Source organism: Ostrinia nubilalis, chromosome 26, assembly GCF_963855985.1.
Source record: "Ostrinia nubilalis chromosome 26, ilOstNubi1.1, whole genome shotgun sequence".
Classification (NCBI taxonomy): domain Eukaryota; kingdom Metazoa; phylum Arthropoda; class Insecta; order Lepidoptera; family Crambidae; genus Ostrinia; species Ostrinia nubilalis.
This window is the reverse complement of record NC_087113.1, coordinates 796,047-821,021: the sequence shown is the minus strand read 5'-3', so window position 1 is coordinate 821,021 and position 24,975 is coordinate 796,047. Positions and strand designations below refer to the sequence as shown.

The window sequence follows — 24,975 nt, the reverse complement described above, 5'->3', positions numbered from 1 at the left end:
ATATTTGTACTTATAGACGTTTGACAATACAGTGACAGTGGAAGCTTTTAGTTTCAAACAGCTTGTTTAGCTTTTCCTAAGTTTAATGATAAAAACAAAGTTTTTCTACATTTGAACCGTAACCACGGAACCCCAAGAACCAAGATGGCGGCGCATACAAATTTCAATTATCCAGCGACACCTGGTGTTTGAATATCGAACGAATCATTACAATAACAAATGCCATTTGTTTTGCACCGTTACTGTTAATTGAAGAACGGGGGGGAAAGAAAATACGTCTCTTTTTACTGAATAAAAAGGTTTTATGGATTACCGAATGTAGGCTGCCGATAATTGTGTTGTGTTGATGTTTACTGATTTGAATTCTTTTGTTTTGTTTTGTTTTTAACGGTTTTGTTTGTAGAGACTAGCTTAGTACCTTACTTATTCGCAGCTGATGTTTTTGTATCATAGTTTTCAAAGAAGTCAACGTTTTGGTATATGTATTGATAGATACTTAGTTAACACCATGTGCGATTGCGGTCAAATACCTGCCTTGTTATGCATAAAAAAGTAGTGATAGGTATTTTATTTTTATTATTGACCTTTGTATCTTAACCATAAATAGTGCAGGTAACTATAATGGACGTCATCGTAAAGGTAGCAGGAAGGCGCTGGACGCAGGCCGCTACCAACCGGGCAACATGGAAAGCATTGGGGGAGGCCTATGTTCAGCAGTGGACGTCCTATGGCTGAGATGATGATGATGATGAACTATAATGTCAGAAATTAAAATTAATAAATAGGTATGAAACTGTATGTGTATGCTACTACACAAAAATTGGTTTGGTGAAAGTAAGAATTGTTTAATAAATACAGTAAATAGAAAAGATAGTTGAGATCAAACACAGATCTGACATGAAAAAAAAATTAGTAGCGAAACCGACAAACATCGTGCTGTCATCAAAAATAAACCCAAAGGAATGCCTGATCCATAGAAAAAACAAAGCATTTTTTCCGAATCGGAAAAATTTCCAGGAAACATTTCTATTTTTTCCAACGTCATCCTCCCAACGAATATTCGAAATAAATATTTTGCGAATTAGTTCAGTCAGTGAGCTAAGCAATATTGAAAATATTTGGTATTGTATTTATTTGTTATTTTTAAACCAGCCGTCTGTTTGAAAATTACAAAAAACCGACATACGAACTGACGGGTATTTTAACCAGTTATACCTGAAGATTAACTTACAAATTGATTTCACTTCATCCCAACTATCCCAATCCCAACTAATATTATAAATGCGAAAGTAACTCTGTCTGTCTGTCTGTCTGTTACGCTTTCCCGCTTAAACCTCGCAACCGATTTTGATGAAATTTGGCATAGAGATAGTTTGAGTCCCGGGAAAGAACATAGGATAGTTTTTATCCCGGTTTTTGAAACAGGGACGCGCGCGATAAAGTTTTTCTGTGACAGACAAAATTCCACGCGGGCGAAGCCGCGGGCGGAAAGCTAGTTGTAAATAATATTACTATTTCATGCAGAATGTCATGTTTTCGTTCGTTTCAGTCGAATGACCACCACTGCTGGACAAAAGCCTTCCCAAGGATTTCCACAAAGTCCGGTCCTGCGCCGCCCGCATCCAGGCACCTCCCGTGACCTTCAGCAGATTCGTCGGTCCACCTTTTGGGGGGCCTGTCAACACTACGTCTTCCGGCTCGTAGTTGCCACTCGAGAACTTTTCTGCCCCTAGCGACCATCAGCTCTACGAGCTATGTGCTCCGCCCACTGCCACTTGATTTTAGCGATCTAACGCAAGCAAACTATCTTTAGATCTACCAAATTTTATCAAAATCGGTTCAGTGGTTTAGGCGTGAAAGTGTAACAGAAATACGGAGTTACTTTTGCATCCGAAGTTACATGTAATACAAATCAATGATTTGATTTGATCCATACTATTTGCAATACTATAAAGCTGAAGAGTTTCTATGTTTGCTTGAAACTGCGAATCGCGAGAACTACTGGGTCCGATTTGAAAAAATATTTTTGTGTTAGATGGTCCATTTATTGAAGCTATAACATCACCCTACAGCCAATAGGGGCGGAGCACTAAACAAAAATGTGGCAAAACCGGGAAATATTATTCAAACTATTTTCACACGAAGTCGCGGGCACATCTACTTTATAATATTAAGTAGGGATTATAAATGCTACCGTAGTCACAGTCATAGCGATTCCAGATTTCCAGTACAATTCCCTTATTTTCCCAGGGCTTGAGACCATCCTGGAATACAAAGTAACGTGTGATTTGCCAATCCAATAGCCTACGTAGACAAAAAAATCTCTAGGAGAGAATTGAATTTAAATCGTTCGTGGACGGTCGGTCTTGAATAATGGATGGAGGAGAGCCAGTGATCGCATAATGTGTATTTGTGTTGAGTTTATTTTGAGATGCTTGTGACATAGAGAGGTAAGTGTACCTACTATTATAGAGAGGCTGGGCGGTACTGAGAAATTCGTAGTTTAATCAATTCTCCAAAAAACATAACCGCGGGTTTAGTCGTTGAAAATGAGAAGGCAGTTCAGCATAATTGCATAAAGCATTCAGTACAAACCAATGAAAAACTGACAAAAGTACGTTAGATTGAAGGAAAATAGAACAATTGTGTGGGGGAACATTCTCTCCAGAAGCATGTGTATTTATACGTATAATTACCTTGTCATAAGTGCATTCACTTGCAAAGTGCGATAATGATAATATTTTCGTAAGCAAAGTCAAAGGTAAAAGCTGTTTTATCGAGTCTTCCAGTGACTTGGCCCACTTTTAGCTTGGTCCACGGGTCACGTGCCTGGTTTGAATTTTTCAACAGTTTTTTCTTCCACTCACTGGGCCCACCTTCAATGTTATTTTAATAAATTAAACACCAAATCAACAAAATTCTACTTTAGAATCTGAGCGGTGAGCCTAGTAAATAGTGACTGAGTTTCTTGCGCAGCTTCTTCTCAGCACTGGCCCATTTATTGTCCCGAAGCAGTGGTAGGGTTAATACTGGGACGTGTAAAAGTGCTTTTTTAAGCTTATTAACAGAAATAAATGGGTTTTATGAGTTTTTTTATCTATTTAAAAATTCTAACCAGCAATTTGGCCCATGGACCAAGTTAAAAGTGGGCCAAGTCACTGGAAGACTCGTTCTAACAACGCATCACACCAATCGTAACAAATCGCGATGCATCATGTTCACTGCGCTGTACCGGCCAAGCTTCCTGCTACGCTACAACGCTACACAACGCCATGAAATACATTTGATATAGTACTTCCTTCCGGTGGAGTGTAGCGCAAAAATGCTTTGTAGCCTCCAAAGGAGCGTATCAAAATGCATTTTGTTGAAGAAATGTTCTAGTGTAGGTAATTTGAATTGTGTAGGAAACGGAAAAAGTTGAAAACAAAAGGTGTTTTGCCGCCAAGATTTTAGTAGCAATTTAAACGTTATGTGTAACACAATTAATTTTATGTAACTAAAATAATTACAATTTTAGTAATTCAATTCATCTTCTGGAGGTTTAACACTAGAAAGGCCGCCGTCCCATTTTTGTCCCACTCGCGAGTTTGATCAGCTCTAACTTTTTTATTTTTCAACGAAAGTCCGTGAAACTTTTTGACTTTTTCTGATTTATTAATTTTTATCATTTTTTAATGTTTTTGATAATATAACATTAATATAATTTTTTTTTAAATCGGTTTTACCTAGAAGCGCCACTGGGTCAATTTTGTCCCACCCTGGTATTTGCCACAATAATTCGATGAAGAGTCCTTTTTTCGAGAAGATACGAAAGTGGAGAGATGAGGAGAGTTTAGGTTACTCGTAACAATGCAGAAATGTAAATATATTGTACTAGTTTTTGCCTGTGACTTCACCCGTGAGAAATTAAGTTTATCATAGAAAGACCTAATTTATTGACACTTATCGTTGCTTTTTGACCAAATAACTGAATATTATTCTAAATTATATCCTATATTATGTTATTCTGAAGTATTAACAATAAAATTGCAAAGTTTTATTAAGATCAGCTTAGTATTTTTTGCGTAAAAGAGTGAAAAAACATCCATCGATCTAACCATGAATCTATACTCACTTAGTTCAAGTTCCAGGCATATATTCCACCTATTCATCCATCCTATCCATTCATCAGTCCATCCATCCTTCAATTCATCAATATTTATTAACTTTTACAGTTATCATATTAGTAGGAAGATGGCCTCTAGACATAAGCCAGTTCATACATTGTATGATTTGATACATTTTTAAAATGTGTGACTTATAAAATTTTGAAGATTAAACGTACATACTTTTCATTGTAATTGGTCAAAAACTTCATTGTTTGTGTACAGATAACAGAAAAATAACCATACCTATAGAAATTCCTAAACACATAGTACACCAGATAGACAAAAAACCATACAAAAAAACTTTGTGCAAAATGTGCACTATTATTTTTAAGATATTTATTTTTTCTTTAAAAATAATAATGACTAGTTAAAGTAGTAATTTCATGATTTTAATACAGTATAACACCACGTAATATGTGACTATTTTTAAATGAAACCAAAAATATCGAAATTTTAAAAATTCCAAATTAAAATTGAATACATTTATATTTTTAAAGAAATAAGTACATATTGCTTTAACCATATAGATAAACCTTTTTTTAAGGATACTACAAATAGTTTTAACCATAATATTCATGCCTGAAACTAAAAAATGTTACAAAATACATGCTGGGACAAAATTGACCCAGCGGCGCTTTTAGGGGGGTCGTAATCTTCGGCACTTCTAGTGTTAAGGGGGCTGTTTAAAACCCCTACACCTGTAGGCCTAGGATGCGCGCCGCGATAAGCAGTTATCACGCCATTTTGTTGATTTTTTGCATACATTTTGACGTCGATAAAGTATATCAGGGCGCGCAACCTAGCCCGGCAGGAAACAAATATGAAACGTCAATAGATTTATAGATAGCGAACCAATATCCTCAGTCTAAAAAAAATGGTATTCTCAACATCGTCCTTTTAAATTGTTTAAATACTTAGTTATAGAACAAGTCAAGTCGATTGTCCGCAAAACTAATACAAATACATGCTTGGGAGGTACATTTTTTATCCCACTAGGTGAATCGACGATCTACTGAAGTTCACGGGAAGTATACCTAGATGCGAGCAGCGCAGGAAAAGTCGCTGTGGAAATCCTTGAGGAAGGCTTTTGTCCAGCAGTGAACGTCATTAGGATGAAACGAATGATTAGGAGGAGATTGAGTAAAAAAATATTAAACACTTGATCCCGTTTTATCCCCTTAGGGGTTAAATTTCCCGTCTTAGTGAACACCTACGTTCTAAAAGTAACCCTCATGCAAAATTTGAGACTCCTAGCACTTGTAGTTTCTGAGATTTCGTGATGAGTGAGTGAGTCAGTTAGTGACCTTTCGGTTTTATAGATCATCATCATCATTTCAGCCATAGGACTTCCACTACTTTGGGGGAGGCCTATGTTCCGCTGAACATAGGCCTCCCCCAAAGCTTTCCATGTTAATCGATTGGTAGCGGCCTGCGCCCAGCGCTTCACGATAGGGCAGCAAGGTTCTGGAATGGAGGCCGCGTATCGGAAAACGCAGCGTGGGACGTCAACCCACAAGGTGGACCGACGACATCGTAAAGGTAGCTTTTCTATATAGATATAAAAACATATTATTTTATTCGTAACCTCCCCAACATCGTGCCTTAATAACCTTGAAAGTATCGGCGAAGTTAAGTGACAAATTGTTCGTCGTGTCTCTCAGGCGGGATCAAAGGCCGCCGCTCCTTTGATTATGCCGGCATGTAATTACAGTGCAGAATTACAGCGCCTGTAATTTAGTTTTCATTTGAAAGCCGATAGTGGGATTTGACTATTCCGGAAATTGGCTGAGCTGTAATAAACTGGGACTATTATTACTAGAGGCAATATTAGTTTAGTAGATAATTTTTTTTAATCTAACTTATTTATTAGTTACTAGCTTTTAGCACGCGGCTTCGCAGAAAAACTTTATCGCGCGTGTCCCTGTTTCAAAAACCGGGATAAAAACTATCCTATGTCCTTTCCCGGGACTCAAACTATCGCTATGCCAAATTTCATCAAAATCGGTTCAGTGGTTTAGGCGTGAAAGAGAGACAGACAGACAGACAGAGTTACTTTCGCATTTATTAGTATAGATTAGCTAAATAATGATTTCTGCTTTTGCAACATTTTTCATCGCAATTCCGCTCGTATTGATCGTAGCATGACGTAACGTTATACAGGGTGTTAGGTAAATGGTATATCAAGTGGACACTAGCCACGTTAACATGGTATAGCGTAGTATAGTGAAGTCAGAGATTTAGTATCATCATTTTGGAAAAAAAAAATTCATACATGCCTTATTCGATTCTAAAAATATTGTTTTGTATGAAAATTTAAAAGAATCGTGGGTTCAATTCCCGCCTTAGGCAGTTCGATTTTTTCAAGTTATTTATAATTTTCAAATTTAAAAGAATATGTTTACCTATATCCGTAGTTGATTCACAGTACAAACTTTGTTAGTTTGTGACCAGATGGTGCAGTAGAATTTCCAAATACATTATTATTACTTTATTTTTATATTGTTTTATTATTCGCCTAGAAAACCCTTCACAAAACTACAAAATATGAAGCTTCCACTACAAAAGCTAGCGAAAACAAGTGTACTGTGCACCGGAAGGAACAAGTAATAGTTCAACCGGTTTTCTGACTTGGTACGCACGATGGAACTAAAATGATGTATGCTTTGAAACTGGTACGAATGTAGGGTAACACGTATTTAGAAACAGAATGTAATGTTGAGATTCATATGTTATTGTTAGGTATACCATCTAATTCATAATGGTTAAATAACCCTCCTTCTGATGCAGTCGGGTAAAAAGCTCATTTATTATCGGTAAGTAGGCTCTCAAAAAGCACTTTTACAACGTCCCAACCCTATCAATCAGTTCTGCTTAATTACTTAGTTTTAATTTTTACGTTCTTTATTGCATTGTTAGTTAATTGTTAGCCCTAATGTACATTTTTGGTATCAAGGTAGACCGACGACCTCATAAAGGTAGCAGGAAGGTGCTGAATGAAACAAAGTTTCAATTCCATTTTGTATAGAATCATTCTTATGTCAAATTCATGACTTATGTCAAAGTAAAACAAAGTTTCCAAATAATTGAAAAAAAAAAAATGTTACATTTAATATTTGTAACGGCCAGTTGTCTATTTTCGAAACATATACTCATTTAAATATTAGATACATATAATGCCTTATTTATTTAAAAAAAGACATAACAACAAACATAACTTTGTATATTTTGTTGTGTATTTTGATGTGTTGTCTTCGCTGTCGCAGTGGGATGTCCTGTGATGACAGTGAAGTGTTGTTGTTGTTGTAAATAAACAAATAAAATTTTAATAACTGATACCTCTTCTTCTGTGTCGACAACAAACCTACACAGCGTCAGCCCAAAACTTCGCCACAAGAGTTCCTGCGTGCAGTTGTTTGGGCACGCAGGGCACGACATCATGTGCTAATACTGAACAAGATAAAGCATGTTACGATATTTCTACGATATTTTATCACCACAGAAATAGTTATTTCTTCTCATTCCGACTTGGGGTAGCCGAAGTGACAAATTACACAAAGAATCCTGTAGAACCACATTTTAATTCAAGATGGGACGGCGCTGACGATGCTTCTTTCAATATTTTCTTAAGAATTTCCTCCTTTACAGGCCACGATGCGACTCGAATAAGATATTGAAAATGTTACATTTTCCTGAAAATTACGTCTTTTACGATGATTAATATAATCGAGATTTCAACACTAATCAGAAAAGTTCAATCTTTTTGGAACGTTATAGTTTTTCATAACCTATGCCTGCCTCCGTGTGACGTCACCCCATAACCAGTGTGAGTGCGAGAGGAAACGTGATAAGTATGCACTGTTTTATTATTACACCGCCTCACTGTGATTCGTGTAGAACAAGCTAGCTGGACAAAAGTCATTGTTGAATTTCTGATTATCGTTTATAAAAAACGATAAACAACATCCCAGATATTAAGGATTCCACAATTTTGTACTTTGTTAATTAGCTAGTCGTGAGTAATTAACATGGTAAGTGATGATATGAGGATAGTGTAATTTTTAATTCCTAATTTTGCTCGACTTTCGACAACACCTGACATTATTTTTTACTGTGGTGACCAAATATTTGTGTGATGGATTTTGAAGATAAGGGTAAGTACTTTTTATTTTCTGTACAATAAGGTGCATAATAATGCACATAGTTTTAAAAAGTATGGCGAAATGTTGACCTTTATATTTTTCTCAAAATTTTATGTTTGGAAGACTAGAAGTTGTATGCCCCCACTTGACCCCAGTCTGGAATTTATATATATTGTAGCTGTAACCCTCTAGTAAGTACTTGATACAAATAAGGCCTACCTAACTTTAAATGCTTATATTTCAATAAATATTAACGCTAGTCAACAAAAACAAGGTTAATTAACTTCTTCCTTCCTTTAATTTTAGCAATATTACAAAAAATAACACAATTTTTAACTAAATCTATTCAAAATAAGCAATTTACGAAACCACTGATTTTGGCTTTATTAAATCACCTACACGGAATAAGGCCTATATGATTCAAATGCCTGTAGACCTTAAAATTGAGGTTGTATTAAACAAAATGCGGTCTTATAACATTAAACACGTCGATTTGTTTGCGTTATCAAAATTTTACATACCAAGTAAACAGAAATATACTGTATATCTCTAGATAAACTTAAATTCCACTTATTAAGAATAATACATAAATTATAGATAAAATTAAATATTTATAGTAACAAAGTAATGATTCCTTACTTAAATTATCAAAAAAAATATCAAAAACAAACAATATTATTTTTTTGTATAGGGCTTATTAAAACACCGTGTTCGAATAAGGCCTACACATAAAACCTTTTAAATAAATCAGTTTAGGAACATCATTTAGTCTTGATTTTTTGGAAACAAAATGAGATCTCAATTTTTGTTAGAACCAGGGCATAAAAAGGCTTCTGAATCATCTTTACGAACTCCTACACAATCTATAAGATACCACCAAAAGCAGTCCTTTATGGTAGCATATCTGCTACATTGTCTTCGAGAAAGGCATGATAATATCAGCTTTAATCCTTTAGAATTATACATACGGCTTTTTTTTCTTATTTTTTATTGGTTTTGTATTTTGTTTCTTTTTTTTACAGGTTCAGTATTTTTTTTTACTCTGTTTTCTTTTTATTTTCTGTGCTGTTAGTAACATTCTTATTAAATAAATATTTAGTTACTCTTTGACTCATTTAGTTTAATGAATTTGTCCGTAATCAGGTGTTGACATAAGTATCCAATATGGCCTACCATGCTGAAATAAGGCCTAGGCCTTATTAGATATTTCGCTCTTGTTGTCTTTAAAAATTTACAAATAATGCATCTATAGCCAGTAGTACAAATTAAGGTAATTATTAGCTAGTAAGAAATATTTAGAAACGATTACTAAGAATAGCTTAATCTAAAACAGCGTTATTTTACCGAAAATTTAAGATGAAATCGCCAGATTTTTATAAGAGAGCACGAAATCACCCACCACCTTAGAAGAATGCGTGCCAATTGGTGCTGGGATCGTGGATCGGGACGCTCTTGCACTCTACCGGGTTGTAGGGCATATGAGTACGTGTCCTTGAAGTATTATCCCGGTTGGATTTGTTTATCTGTGTTTTCTGATGTATAGGCCTTATTAGAACGTAGGCCTTATTTGTATCAAGTACCTTATTCAAATATACCAGTTTCAGTTTGCACACTTTTGCACAACAATTTTATTTTTTCAGATTAATAAAAAATCTAGTTTTTTGATTAATGATTAAAACATTGGAAAAGTGACCAGAATAGCATGATTTTTTAATTTATATTCTCAAAATGTGATGTATTGGGATCACGAAAATTCGCTGAGAGAGTTGAAGAATAGCATCAGTCGCATTTCAATTTCATTTCAATGGACGAAATACGGCAAAACAGGGAACGCTTCATGAAAAACAAAACTGAGTGGATTCCCGGAGCCAAAGTGTTACATGTTTCTGTTCATAAAGTTCAGTCTTCACGTCGAAAGATTCTACACCTGGACGACCACTCTAGGAGTTCGACGAGTCCAGCAAAAAGACGAAAAGAAGAAGACTTTTAGACCTCATTTCCTCAAGAAGTACTTGAGAACTGATATTGGCTGCTGAAGCTGCAGCGCAAATGTCTGCTGGCCACAGCAACTTGGCAAGTCATTAATGTTGTCCCAGTCTACCCACTAAATTAAAAAAAAACTGAGATTATTTGTTCCATATAAATCGCAAAAATGTTTATATCGAAAAATTGATTTTCATTAAATTCTCCATAAAAAACGGGAATTTCATACTTTAACACCTAATACATCATAAGACCAATTATTATTATACTGTTAAGTTAGTTTCTTCTTTCCCTTTTAGTCTGTTTTTCTTGATTTTAGGAAATAAATATTTTATTACTAAAAAAAATTTTTTTTTTCAAACCTACCTATAATAATTATAATAACAAACCTAATTAATCTTAAATTGCACTAAAAAGTAAGTAATGCGTGTATTAAACCCATTAAAGTAAAAAAATAATATTGTCCAGCTAGCTTGTTCTACTCGAATCACTCTGCCACGAGTCTTTGGGCCGAGTATAACTTCTAGCTTTCTTAAACGATGCATGTGAAATGATAAATGTTGTTGGTAAATCTTTAACCCTTAACTACTTTGCACCTATGAAAATGACGAATAAAATTAATCATTTTCATTTCATTTTCAATTCGTAAAATTTATTCTGAAAAAATCGCTATTTCTAAAACGCCTCAACCTACGGCGGCTGTATCAAGAAGTTTCTCAAAGAGTTGGATTAAACCCTCCCCTGAAATATGTCCCTACAAAATAGGGGAGCTTTTTAATTTTCCCCTGGCAAACTTCTCGAAGTGGTAATTTGATTAAACTACCCCAAGGTTTATTTGAAGATGGGAGATTTAAATTGGATGTATAATTAAAGTGGTTACACATAACTTTTGTAATCTTTTTCTAAGCTATTTTTAGATTGAAATTGCCTGCGACTTCGTATGCGTGAAAATAGTTTGAATAATATTTCCCGTTTTTGCAACAATTTTCATTACTGCTCCGCCCCTATTGGCTGTAAGGTGATATTATACAGGGTGGAATTTTGTAATGCCACCTGGAGGGAAAGTACTCTTAATATTGTAGATAGTCAATTTTTCTCAAAGAAAACATTCCTTTATTTTTTTAAAGAAATAGAACTGCATTCAAAGATTCCACCCTGTATAACCTAAAGCCGTCCTCAATAAATGGAGCTATACAACACAAAATATTTTTTCAAATCGGACCAGAAATTAGCGCGTTCAGTTCAAGCAAACAAACTCATAATCAAAATATTAGTTTAAGTGCTTGTTCACAGTAGTAACCAAATTAACGTGGTATTTGTTATTAAATCAATATAAACAAGCTAGGGAGTTATTTATTTAGCCTATAATTTCACATATATTAGCACATAAGACGAACTTAACGCGATGAAGCGTTCTCTGCCAGTTAACCTTATTTATCCTCGGATAACCAACCCACACTTAAGGGTTGTACACGATCCAAGCAAAATTTAACATCTAAGCACTTGCAATAGGGTCTGTTTTCCAACAAAAACGTGTTGTACAAAAATTAACCTTGAACCCTGTAATCCCTTTAACAATGCCCTCAGCCGTTTAGGGCAATTCCAAGCGGCCCTTGAATATTTATCATCTGAGCCCTTTCTCGCAATTCTGTGGGAAGTCAAGGAAGAGCCGTGTTTTAAGACGTTTCTTTGGTTTGCTATTGTTACATTATTGGGAATGACTGATTGATTTAAGCTTCAACCACACCAATCGCCATCGACGGCGCGATCAAAGGCCAACGATATTTATATATTAACCGGCAGACAATGGTGACTGAGTTTGTTGCGGCGCTTCTTCTCAGCACTTGCCAAATGTTGGTCTCGAAGCGCTGGTAGGCAAAAAGATTATGAGACATGTAGAGGCTCCTAAGAGCAAAATATTTGACGATTTGTAAGCACTATATAATAGTCTATACAAATAAAGAAATGTTCACTCTGAATGATAGGTCGCGCGACCTATGACAGTTTACGCGACCTGCCATTGATTTGATTGCGCCGGCGATGGCGATCTGCACGATTTGGTATGGTTGAAGCATTTTTGGATTCTTCTTCTTGTCGTGTCGACAACAAACCTATACAGTGTCAGCCCAAAACTCCGCCACAAGAGTGGCGTTGTCAGTAGCATTCATTAAATCTTCCTGCGTGCAGTTGTTTGGGTATGGGCACGAAATCATGTGCTTTATCGACTACTAGCCGTAATTATTTAATACCGCAGAAAAAAGTGTGCTTACTCTCGTAAAATTAAAAGAAGATAACAAGGCTGAGTTGCACCACCTAGCTTTTATTTTATTATTTGGATAACAAAACAGATTACATTCTTTACATGGTTTAAACAATGCTTAATTTTTGTAATATAGACTAAAATGTGACCCTAAATATGTATGTAAATATGCTTTAACCGTGACTATAACGATAACCTGTGTATTTTGTATGGAGTTTGACAGAGTTTTTGACGTTTGTTTAAGTCAAAGTAAGATTGTACCATCTTACAACCCAGCCTTATCATTTTTGTATGGGCTTGAAATCAGATAAAAATTCTTCAAATAAAACGGAGATTTGGTCGCACAGTCAAGCTTTCAGACTACTAAAGTATGATCTCAGAGGAAGAGAATACCTTTTCACATTAAAACACCATGATTTGATTGAATTATCAAGATTTGCACTTCACAATCCCAAAAGCTTTGCATTACCCTCCTGGCGTTGTCCAGACCCCTTGTAAAAGCTCCCTAAAATCAGAATATTGAGCAATTTGCCGCAGGCTTCGAACCATGAGAATTTTTCTCCCCGTTGCCATTTTACTATTAAAATTGGACATTAGTATGCTAATTTTGTAAAATCGATCAGACTGTAGTGTCAATGAATATTAATGGCTGATCTCTCGTTATTTGGAACTGATTTTCGAGGGTTTAAAATTACTATTTGGTTAAGTTAAGGGTTCAAAGAGAGGTTAAAGCGATCGCATAGAAATTCGATTTTGATGTACAATGTAGGTACATAAATTAGTTAAGATTGGGGGATAAGTCAGTTACAAAACTAAGGGATGGGCTTTGATCACTAAAATTTCGTAAATGACTTACTTAATTTTAAATCGATTGATTTATTGATGTTATGATCGGGTCATCGGAATCGATTAGAAGTATCGATTATCATCTAAACTTATTAGAATAGTTACGATATAATTTATTTTGTTTTGTGCACATTCTTTGATTTCTTTAAAAAAAAATTAAACTTGTTTCAAGTAAGTAAATAAAGGACTTTTTGATTAGAAGACGCTTTTGCATAATTTGATTCTTATTTAGGTACCTATAAGCAGACTGCTATGATTTCAAGATTATTAGTTTTTCGTAATTTTCAAACGTTTAATTTTTGTTTTGTTAAATGAGTCGTATTACCTATTAATTATTAGCCCGACGGATTAGCAAGCTGAAGTGGCAATGGGCAGGGCACATAGTACGCAGAACTGACGGCCGATGGGGCAGAAAGGTTCTGGAATGGAGGCCGGAAAACGCAGCGTGGGACGTCCACCTACAAGGTGGACCGACGACATCGTAAAGGTAGCAGGGAAGCGCTGGACGCAGGCCGCTACCAATCGATCAACATGGAAAGCATTGGGGGAGGCCTATGTTCAGCAGTGGACGTCCTATGGCTGAAATGATGATGATGATGATGATTTAAATACTTAGCCTACATTAACACGTATTTCCTACACCTATCTCATACGAAGTCCTAATATAATATGGCCTATTCGGTTAAATAGGTATTATATTGCTTCCATGATATCGTTTATCGAGCTCATAGTTCACATACACTGTGCCTACAATATCTTTTATCTCGATACACTAGTGCTGGGAGATCATAGTATCGATAACCACAACTTATTATTTTAATAATTTAAAAAAATGGACTTACCGCGGCCGGGGGGAATTAAACTAAAGATTAAAAAAAAATAGTTTGAGGTGCGACTCTTAACGCTAGGAACATTAATAATCACAACTTAAACCTCGTTTTAAATTTAAGTTTATCTTTTGGTCACCAATTGCAGCAATACGAGGCAATTTAGAAACAAACCTTTCGTAACCATAGACGAATTGCCACGCGCCATTTTGTCAATCAACGTCGCCAAGTTTGTCAAAGTCAACCGGTATTTTCTATGGCACTCAGGTCTACAGCATGGTTAACACTGCAGTACACGCGCCCCTTTTTTTACACGAATACACGCGCGGCCTACTCTGGTAAGCCAATTTAAAATCACTGTAAATCAGTTTGTAAGCAATTTATGAATAGAATAATTATGTAAATGATAAAAGTGTTTATTATAGTTATTTTATTATCAAAGTTTCTTTATATAACTATTTGGGATTAAACATTATAAACAGATTTAAAAGTTGTAAATTTTTTGGACCAAAATTGCACTCTAAGACCAATGTTAACAAAAAAAATTTACTGAAAAAATATGATTAGTTTTTTATCTGTCACAGTATTCATGACTTTCTACGGCCTGGTACGGTGTAAATCCATTTGTTGCAAGTCTTTCATAATTTTTTTGTCGAGTGATTTCGGGCTTTTGAGTAGACCCGCAGTTTTGACGGCCAATTTTAGAAAAGTGCGCAGACTCTAGCGACCCAAGCTTTACTGGCTTTCTGACAAATTTAGTAAACGAGGCTTTCCTGGAATGCCAGCTCTCTGGCGCAAGTTTTCAAAAAGTTATAGCGTAAAATGTTACCCTGGTCTACTATAGTAGCCCGCGCGTGCACTCTAGTGTTAAAGTGCCAGTCCTTTACTACAAAAATACTTATTAAACTTAATTTAATCATTAAATTATTATTTGTTTTGTTTATCTACCAAGAGGAAGCTCTGAATGTATCGATGCTAAACTATCGACATAACTACCAAATCTAAACTATCGACATATTCCCCGCACTATATCGGAACACACGTAATAATACGAAGACGTTGGATATGAAACTCTAAACAACGGATCGGTCCAATAAAATATCTTTGGACCATTTCTTCATACAAAGAGCGTATATTTATCCCGGCGAAAGAGACGGAGATATACAATTGGGTGTGTATGAAAGACAGCACGTGGCACCTCGGGCTATGGGAGGCAATATCTTGAGATTTTTTTTTTTTTTTTTTTTTTTTTTATGTGATAGGAGATAAAGCTTGGATGCGAATAGAGAAATGTTTTTCTGGATCTTTAGGCTCGGTTTATAAATATAGTAATAATTGGTTTGTAAGAATAAGAATATTGGTTATTTTATAAGAAGGATGAGGAACGTAATGGTAGTTATTATTATCTTTTTCCATGTTAGTCGATTGGTAGCGGCCTGCGTCCAGCGCTTGCCTGGTACCATTACGATGTCGTCGGTCCACCTTGTAGGTGGACGTCCCATGCTGCGTTTTCCGGTACGCGGCCTCCATTCCAGAACCTTGCTGCCCCATCGGCCGTCAGTTCTGCGTGCTATGATCGATCAACATGGAAAGCATTGGGGGAGGCCTATGTTCAGCAGTGGACGTCATATGGCTGAAATGATGATGATGATAATTATGATTATCTTTTTCATCAATGAGAATTTATAATACGAGTATAAAAATGAATCGTAAAATGTGTTGGTAAGCGCTTAACACAACAACGCCTGTTCCTTGACGTCCAAGGTACGGCGAGAAAAGTTCGAAAATTTTCCGGGAAAACCCTAAAAAAAACTTGAAACTTCACCTCTAAGAGGATGAAACGGGATCCACGCGTACGAAGTCGCGGGCGGCCGTTAGGTGAAGATAAAAGTTATCATTGTATTTTTAATTTTTGTATATTATTTACGTGCAAAAAATATTAAAAAGTATGCAGGTAGTATTTCAATTGTAATTGTATGCTGTACACTTCAACTTTGTATCTGTGTGTGTAACTTTATTTGCTTTTTAGGGCACCAAAGTATTGGCCTGTACCTACTTACTCAGTGAAAATATGAATTCATCTTTAACAATAAAGTATTTTCAAACCGCTCTAAGCTAAATTTTACGTACATTTCTAGTAGGTAGATGATAACTGCCATGTCGAAAGGAAAAAAACTTCCCTTCAAAATAAATCAAATTTTCGAAGATTAGAAAGAAAATGACTGTCTCAGCTTTCTATATAATTTTCGCTCAATCAATAATCCCACCTAAATAATCATCAATCATGAAGGCCTAAAGGTATTCAAAAACCCTAATAAATATCAAACAAAGTCACTTACTGTAGTTATGGAAGTCGTTGGCATACACTGAGTTGCAGTTCTCCCTAACGTAAAACAACAAAACCCTTATGATCATAAACCAAAGTCACTTCTTTTGACGTGGTCAAGCGCCGCATAAAGTAAAGTCACTTACTGTAAGTGTGGAAGTCGGTGACCTGCATTGAGTTGCAGTTCTCCCTAATAAAGATATACGTAAAACCACAACAACCCTAATGATCATAAACCAAAGTCACTTTTAACGTGGTCAAGCTCCGCATAAAGGAAAGTCACTTACTGTAAGTGTGGAAGTCGGTGACCTACACTGAGTTGCAGTTCTCCCTAACGTAAAACCACAAAAACCCTAATGATCATAAACCAAAGTCACATTTAACGTGGTCAAGCGCCGCATAAAGTAAAGTCACTTACTGTAAGTGTGGAAGTACGTGACCTGCATTGAGTTGCAGTTCTCCCTAATAAAGATATACGTAAAACCACAAAAACCCTAATGATCATAAACCAAAGTCACTTTTGACGTGGTCAAGCTCCGCATAAAGCAAAGTCACTTACTGTAAGTGTGGAAGTCGGTGACCTGGACAGTATTGCAGTCCTCGCCAACATGAAGGTAGGTGATCTCGCATCGATAGACGCCCTCGTCCTCCGCCTTCACGTGGTTGATGACCAGCTCCGCGTACGTTGCGTTAGGGACGTGCGATATCGATATCCTGGAACAAAAGACATAGATGGACTAACCTTTATTGTACAAAATCCAAAAATCTAGATCGTTTATTGTTTGCAAGTAGGCTCTCAAAGACCACTTTTACACGTCCCAACCCTACCACAATACAATACTCCACACAAAACAAAGAAGAAAAGAGAGCACAATTTTAAGTTATTTAAAATTTATTTAGCAACTTTATTTCCTGCAATGAAATGTGAGGAGTGCTAAAGCCCGGTCCGTGAGCACGTAGAATTTTGTCCAATGACCCCTAGCTACCGATCATTATCGCTCACGCGTAATTATATTGCTGTCGTGACTGTGCGACTGGCACCCGCAGTGAGTGTGCGAGCACGATAGCAACATAATTACGCGCGAGCGATAAGGATGGGTAGCTTGGGGTCATTGGACAAAATTCTACGTGCTCACAGACCAGACTTATACCCCATTTATGTATGTTTTCTTGTGAAACAATCGTACATTTTGTTACTCCAATTATAATGTGTAACACAAACGGTAGTCCACATTTTTTTGAAAAAAAGAAATGCCATTACTGTGAGTTGTATGCGCAAAAGCTGCAACAATTTTTACCGAGTTCTTGCGCTAGCTTAACTCGCCAAAAGCTAACCTACGTTAATTTCCAAAATATACCGATACGTACCTATCAAATCCACGAATAAATAAGCACCTAATCACTTTACACTTTAAAACACAAAAAAAGATTTATTTTAAAACTGGATTGAATTACGTTAATGTTCATAAACCCCGAGCCACGCATGATTCAAATAATTTTATTGGTTTCACAATATTTAGTTGGGTGAAAAATAATCAAAATCAATTATCGCCAGCTGAATTTATTACTGACCGTTGAAAATTTATTCGTTATCAAAATTTGGTCTACCCTCTTTCAATATTTTTTTTTTCATTCGTCTCTGGTACACTATTTCACGTTCTCACTTCTCACTCGAAGTTTTATCACTTTTAAACTCATCAATGACTTTGTGATAAAAGCAATGAGTTTATACCGGTGTATTAGGAACTTAATATTATAATATTGTATATTCTATATTATTATAGAAAATTGGTACGAGTTATATTAATATTTAATTAGACTTAATTTATTAAAGGAGGGACTTTATTTATACAGGGTGTTAAATCAATATTTTTGTTTATTTGTATACGGTTTCAGAGTATTTTAAAATGATGTCGATTTCGCTAAATAATAATGAAATAAAACACAGAAAATAGTGTATCCGTAAAACCTCAAATTATTATTTTTCCTACAATATTATGCCCATCTGCAAGTCAATGATATTTTGTTGTTTGTACGCCAAATATTTGTGATACATTAACATTTTTTTATTAATGTTCCGTAGGGTATCTCTCGGTATACTCAAATTTATTTTGGAATGTCTTTTCTCCAACCCTTCAATACCAACCAAAAGAGATTTTTTGATTCAATTAACACAAACAATTACCAACAGAGCCAGTGTTACCAACACTCAAAAAACAAACTATCACCATGACCGTCCCGTAAAACCAATCGGGACCCAATCAAACCTCTGCTAAGGGTTTCTTAATTACAATCCTGCAACTCATGGAACTATTTACTGGGGTTTCGTAGAAAATGAATAAGGAAAGTTGTATTTTGGGGGGTAATTGAATGGGACAGGTTGCAGGGATTGATAGGTTAAGTTTTGTTTCCCAATTTGATGGTTCGGTACACATCAAAGCTAATGTGTTAAAAGAATCTTTCTCTGTCTGAAATGTAGTTTTTTGTTTAGTGACTGTTTGATTTTAAGGCTGAGTTGCACCACCTAACTTTGACCGTCTGTAGCAATAATCGGTGTTTTTCGTATGGAGTTTGGCAGATTTTTGACGTTTGTTAAAGTGAAAGTAAGATGGTGCAACCCAGCATTAGCGTATTATTTATGCCATGAAAAATTTACTAAACTTTAAACTGATTAACAAATTAATATTAGCTATTTGACTGAGTTTCTTGCGCTGCTTCTTCTCAGCACAGGCCCATTTATTGTCCCGAAGCAGTGGTAGGGTTAAAATAATACAGGTTCATGTAAAACGCTTTTTAAAAGCTACTTGCAAAAAAGTAATACTACATTTTTAGAAATATGGTTTTTGTTTGTGTACATTTTAAAAGTTGCTCTGCTTTTGCTTAAAAGTTCACCTCATCATCATCAACAGCCCTTTACAGTCCACTGCTGGACTATGAGCCTCCTCCACTATAGTGGAGGGTTTTGCCATAGTCCCCACGCTTGGCAGGCGGGTTGGAGATCGTAGTTTTAAAGATTGATGTTTTTCAGAGAGCTTTGCTGCCCGTTTTGTTTGATGTAAAAAAAAGTAACACATATATTTTTTTATATTTGTAATTACCTTACTAATTTTAGGACAAAGACGCTTCGTAACATCTTTGCGCTGAATATCATTTCCAACTAAATACCATAGACAAAATTCTCGCAAGCTCTAAAGTTAACCGCCAAAGTTGTCTAAAGTTAATCTGCAGCTTTCAATCTGAGCCGAAACGTCTCCGTGTGTACACTCAGCAATACAACTTCACCTGAGCCTGCATCTTATTGACGCTGGATCGCCGAGTTGACAAGTTAAACACAGGGGGGGTGGAACAGCCAGCTCAGTCCATCGCAATCAAATCAAATCGTTACATTCCCTCTAATATGGTCTAGTGAAGCGATGGCTGGTTCACTCGTCATGTTTGTGAACAGGCGCTGCTTTCGGTGACTGGTCAATCCAAGTTATTCAAACTTATTAATGCGAGTCATTTCTACTAGTATTTAAGTATCTTAATCTGTAAGTCTAGTTATTAGCACGTTACTATCTTGTTTAATGTACCACGCAATTTTGTATACCCATTCTTATAAGATACACCATACAAGAATGCGTGGTAAATTTTATTCAGTGAACTGCTCCTGAATCAAATGTACCTACTACTGCTTTTTCTATTTACTTGAATCAAATGTACCTACCTACTACTGCTTTTTCTATTTACTTATATTAACCGGCAGACAGTGGTGACTGAGTTTGTTGCGGCGTTTCTTCTCAGCACTTACCAAATGTTGGTCTCGAAGCGCTGGTAGAGTAAAAAGATTATGAGACATGTAGAGGCTCCTTAAGAGCAAAATATTTGACGATTTGTAAGTACTATTTAATAGTCTATACAAATAAAGAAATTTTGACTTTGACTTTGACTTATTCAGTACAATGTCAGGTTAGGACTAAAGTTGATATTGACGACCGGAGGAATTTTGTTTCGGGTTTTTTTTTTCAAAGATTTCCATGTCATTTGGTCTCCAGAGCAAGAAGACGACCATCTCTTTAACAGATGCAAATGGGGGGATTTGGCACTTCCTGCACTGGCCAGACTGGTTGGGCAAGCCATGGTCATAAAATGAAATTTAATGTAGTAACATAACATAAATATAAATGACCATGACTGCAGATTTATGACTTTTGCACCATGATAAACTACTTTCACAAGTCAAGAAAAGTCTTTTGACACTCGCAGAAAGAGATTTTTTAGGAAAAAACACGTAGCTGAACATTCCATAGAAAAAAGAACACCCGAATTCCAAATGTTTCTACGAAACTTTTCATTTTTCTCTTCGATGAACATTTTGAAAATAAGTCTAGCCTAGTAGTGATTTTTTTTGCGTTTTTCAGCAAAATTATTTTGAAATCAACTAATAATGGACTGGCTGTTCTCCCCGAGCAATTTGTGGAACATCAATTAATGTAATGGCATAAGTTTTGCGTCGGCAACTAAAACAGCGGTAACCGCCCAAATCTCGAGCTATTTCTGCCACAAAGCATCAATATCCGAAAATGTAGCTTTAGGCCTGACTTCCACCGAGGCGGAGCAGAGCGGAGAAGTGTTTTTAAATAAATAAATACAATAAAAAAAATCAAAATCAAAAACATTTACATTATGAAGTTTAGACCACAAGTGGCACTTATGTTCACCTATCGTTCGTTCGCTTCAGCCGAAAGACGTCCACAGCTGGACAAATACCGTCCCCAAGGTGCATCCAGGCACCTCCCGCGACCTTCACCAAATCGTCAGTCCAGCTAGTGAGAGGCCTGCCCACAGGTCTTCCGGCTCGTGGTCGCCACTCCAGAACTTTTTAAGTATTTTGAATAACCAATCAGATTTTATTATTTATTAATAGTGACTGAGTTTCTTGCGCTGTTTCTTCTCAGCACTGGCCCATTTATTGTCCCGAAGCAGTGGTAGGGTTAATACTGGGACGTGTTAAAAGCCTATTTGCAAAAATAAATGAGTTTTATGAGTTTTTTTTTATGAGTTTATCTCCACTGCGCTCCGCTTCGGTGGAAGGAGGTCAAGCGGAGAAGTGTCGGGCGGACTAATTTTTCTATAGAATTTGACAGTGACGGCGGCACGGCGCAGAGTGGTGCGGAGTTGTGCGGCTGCGGAGCGGTGCTGTGTTTTATAGACAGCAATAGATTGACAGCTGACAGTTATAGATCGTTTCATCCACGAAGACGTGCCCCACCAATTTGATCGAGGGAAGCGCGGAGTGCGGGGAGTTTGATCCGAGCAATCCGAGCGTCATTATTGTAGTGTGCGTGTGCACTCATGCATAATTTAGCGTGTACCGATAACACTCAAACATTAGCGGAAGAATGGTGGGGCGCGTCTTCGTGGATGAAACGATCTATATTTGCCATATGTGTGTCTCGAAGCGCTGGTAGTGCCCAAAAGATAAGGAGACATGTAAAGTGCCCCATAAGGGCTACCTTTTCTTTTTTATTATTTACTATACAGTATGAGTCACGTTGAAGTGTACATATGAAAATAGATGAAACTAGACCTGTTTTTATCGACAAAAAAGAGGTCAAAAAATTTTTGAGTTTTTTTTTTTAATTTTTTATAGAATTTTTTTTCTTTCAATTACTTATTGTAAAGAAAACGTAATAACTTTTAAACTAAGCGGTATATCCTGATAAAATAAAAACAGTAATAATTCTAAATAACAGGCAATACTAAAAAAATACATAAAATACACAAAAAAGGCCAACAAATAATAAAAAATGATACTTTTTGAAAAAATCTGCTTTTAAATTCGTGTTTTTTTTGGTTATTTGATAAATTTCTCCAAAAAATGCCCCTATAACAGGTGGTTTTTATTACTTTTTATTATTCTCTATCGTATTATCTTTGTAAAACCAAAAATCGCATGTCTCTATCCCTATCACAACATTTGCTATGATCGTTTGAACAAAGGCCTGCCACAACATTATTCTCCGCCACAGGTAGAGACAATTTTAATTTTAACTAAAATGCTTATTTTACTTCGAAATCTTTTGTTTTTATTTGAAATCTAACTTGTCTTTATCAAAATTACAAATCTAGAGCCATTTTCAGTTTCGTTGTTAACGAAGCTTTGAATGGCGCGCCCGGAGAGGCTTAGTTCAAACGATCATTGCAAACGTTGTAATAGGGATAGAGACATGCGATTTTTGGTTTTACGAAGGTAATACGATAGAGAATAATACAAAGTAATAAAAACCACCGGTTATAGGGGCATTTTTTGGAGAAATTTATCAAATAACCAAAAAAACACGAATTTAAAAGCAGATTTTTTTCAAAAAGTATCATTTTTTATTATTTGTTGGTCTTTTTTGTGTATTTTATGTATTTTTTTAGTATCGCCTGTTATTTAGCATTATTACTGTTTTTATTTTATCAGGATATACCGCTTAGTATAAAAGTTATTACGTTTTCTTTACAATAAGTAATTGGAAGAAAAAAAAATCTATAAAAAATTAAAAAAAAATCTCAAAAATTTTTTGACCTCTTTTTTGTCGATAAAAATAGGTCTAGTTTCATCTATTTTCATGTACACTTTAACGTGACTCACACTGTATTTTGACGTTCATAAGTGCTACTTGTGGTCTAAATTGAATAAATATTTTTGATTTTGATTTTGATTTATACGCACAGCTCACAAATTTTCTCTTGTCTCGTCTCCTCTCCGCTCTTCTCCGCTCCGCTCCGCTTTGGTGGAAGCCAGGCCTTAGTATTGGGACCCGCTGTTTATTTAGTTCGTAACTTTGTAGGTGTTAAGTTACTACATAATTGTGCACTCGCTCACGAAAGTTTGCGTATATTGTGTAACGAATACCGCTTACAATGGGTTTCAGGATTAGTGACGTATAATCATATCTTTATCAATATCATTATTCAGCTGCATGCTAAAATATTTGCTTTAGTTAGACATAAGTTTTTTTCTGTGCAAATACCTACTAGATTCATGTTTGTCAAATTTTTCTACCTTATTTATTTTTAGACCGCAATCAACCAATCAACATGTATCATTGGGGGAGGCCTATGTTCAGGAGTGGACATCCTATGGCTGAAATGATGACCATTTTTCTATAGAAGTAGTTTACTTTCTCTGAGTTTTCCCACACAATTAACGTGTTTTTTTATAAAGGCTGTTTTTGCCGTCAAATATCTCAGGAACGTGACTTTTATAAGATACCATATTACTTGTGATTTTTTGACTTGTCAAAGTAGGTATCATCTATAAAAAACTAAAACGACGGGAATAAGTATAGATAAGCCAAAAAGACTTTAACCCCTTATATTTTTTCACCCTGTATTTCTACAGCCTAAACGATGGAGAAGAAACTTTACAATCACTTTTAAATAAAAGAAGCTGTACAAAAGTATTAAAAGACATTACAATACGGCGACAAGGGCGACATTAGCACTCAAGAAATCCAATCTTGGTTTCGCATACAAAGGCTGGAAAAAATCTCCTCGCCGGAACACTGGGAGTGGAGAAGTTAGATTGGAGTTTTTATGATTAGGTTCCGTACATTATTTTAGTCGAATGAGATTAAATCTAAATTAAGAACATCAGATTGAAAGTTTAAAATATTTTTGCAAACATTCAGCTTGCTGGCAGAAGCTAGATGTGACAAACCGAAAACATCATAAGCTTTTGCAATTTAAATTTTCAAATGCGGTTTTACTTTTTAATCCTACCACTGCTTCAAGACATATTAGGCACAGAGCAGCGCCTTTTTTCAAAGGTTTAAAACGTATTATGACTAGCAATGACTGATGATTATGCCTCTGAGTTTTTATGTTTAATCCTTAGGTACTACAGGATGCTGTTGGTACTACAGTATCTTCTGTCAGAATCAATGTCTTACACTGACATTATAAATGGCACATCTCTCATTATTAAATCCTAATCCTAATAATATTATAAAGGCGAAAGTTTGGATGTCATGATGTTTGTTAGTCTTTCACGCAAAAACTACTGAACGAATTTTGTTGAAACTTTACAGTATTATGGTTTATAACCCAGCTTAACAGTCATATAGGCTTTAATTTATGATGATATGTGACAAATTTTCAATAAATAAATAAGACGTGTCTAAAAAAGCGCCATCTATCGTCATTGGTTAAAATCACATTACAGCGCTGGACAAAGTACTTACTGTTTTTGACGTTCGTAAATATTCATGCGGGGGGAAGCCGTGAAATCAACATGATATCTAACGGGGGTAAAACTAGGTCCACGAGTACGAAGTCGCGGGCGGCTGCTAGTGAAAAATAAAGGTCACTTTAAGCTTTTTTATTTCCCCACAGAACCCTAAAACTCCTGCAGCGTGCAGAAGAAAAAAGATCATGTCGCGACTCTTCGCCCGGCAGGACTTGCTGGAACTTCCGA

The 24,975-nt window shown here is 35.9% G+C and overlaps 1 protein-coding gene across 4 annotated transcripts in view; it reads right to left on the bottom strand.

Annotated features, from left to right (window-relative positions):
- LOC135084408 (hemicentin-1) overlaps positions 1 to 24,975 on the bottom strand; it is a 609,550-nt gene that overhangs the window by 190,753 nt on the left and 393,822 nt on the right. For all 4 annotated transcript variants that reach the window (XM_063979183.1, XM_063979184.1, XM_063979186.1 and 1 more), the window contains exon 4: positions 17,089 to 17,243. In XM_063979183.1, coding sequence (XP_063835253.1) covers positions 17,089 to 17,243 — 155 coding nt within the window. The remainder of the gene's footprint in view (positions 1 to 17,088; positions 17,244 to 24,975) is intronic.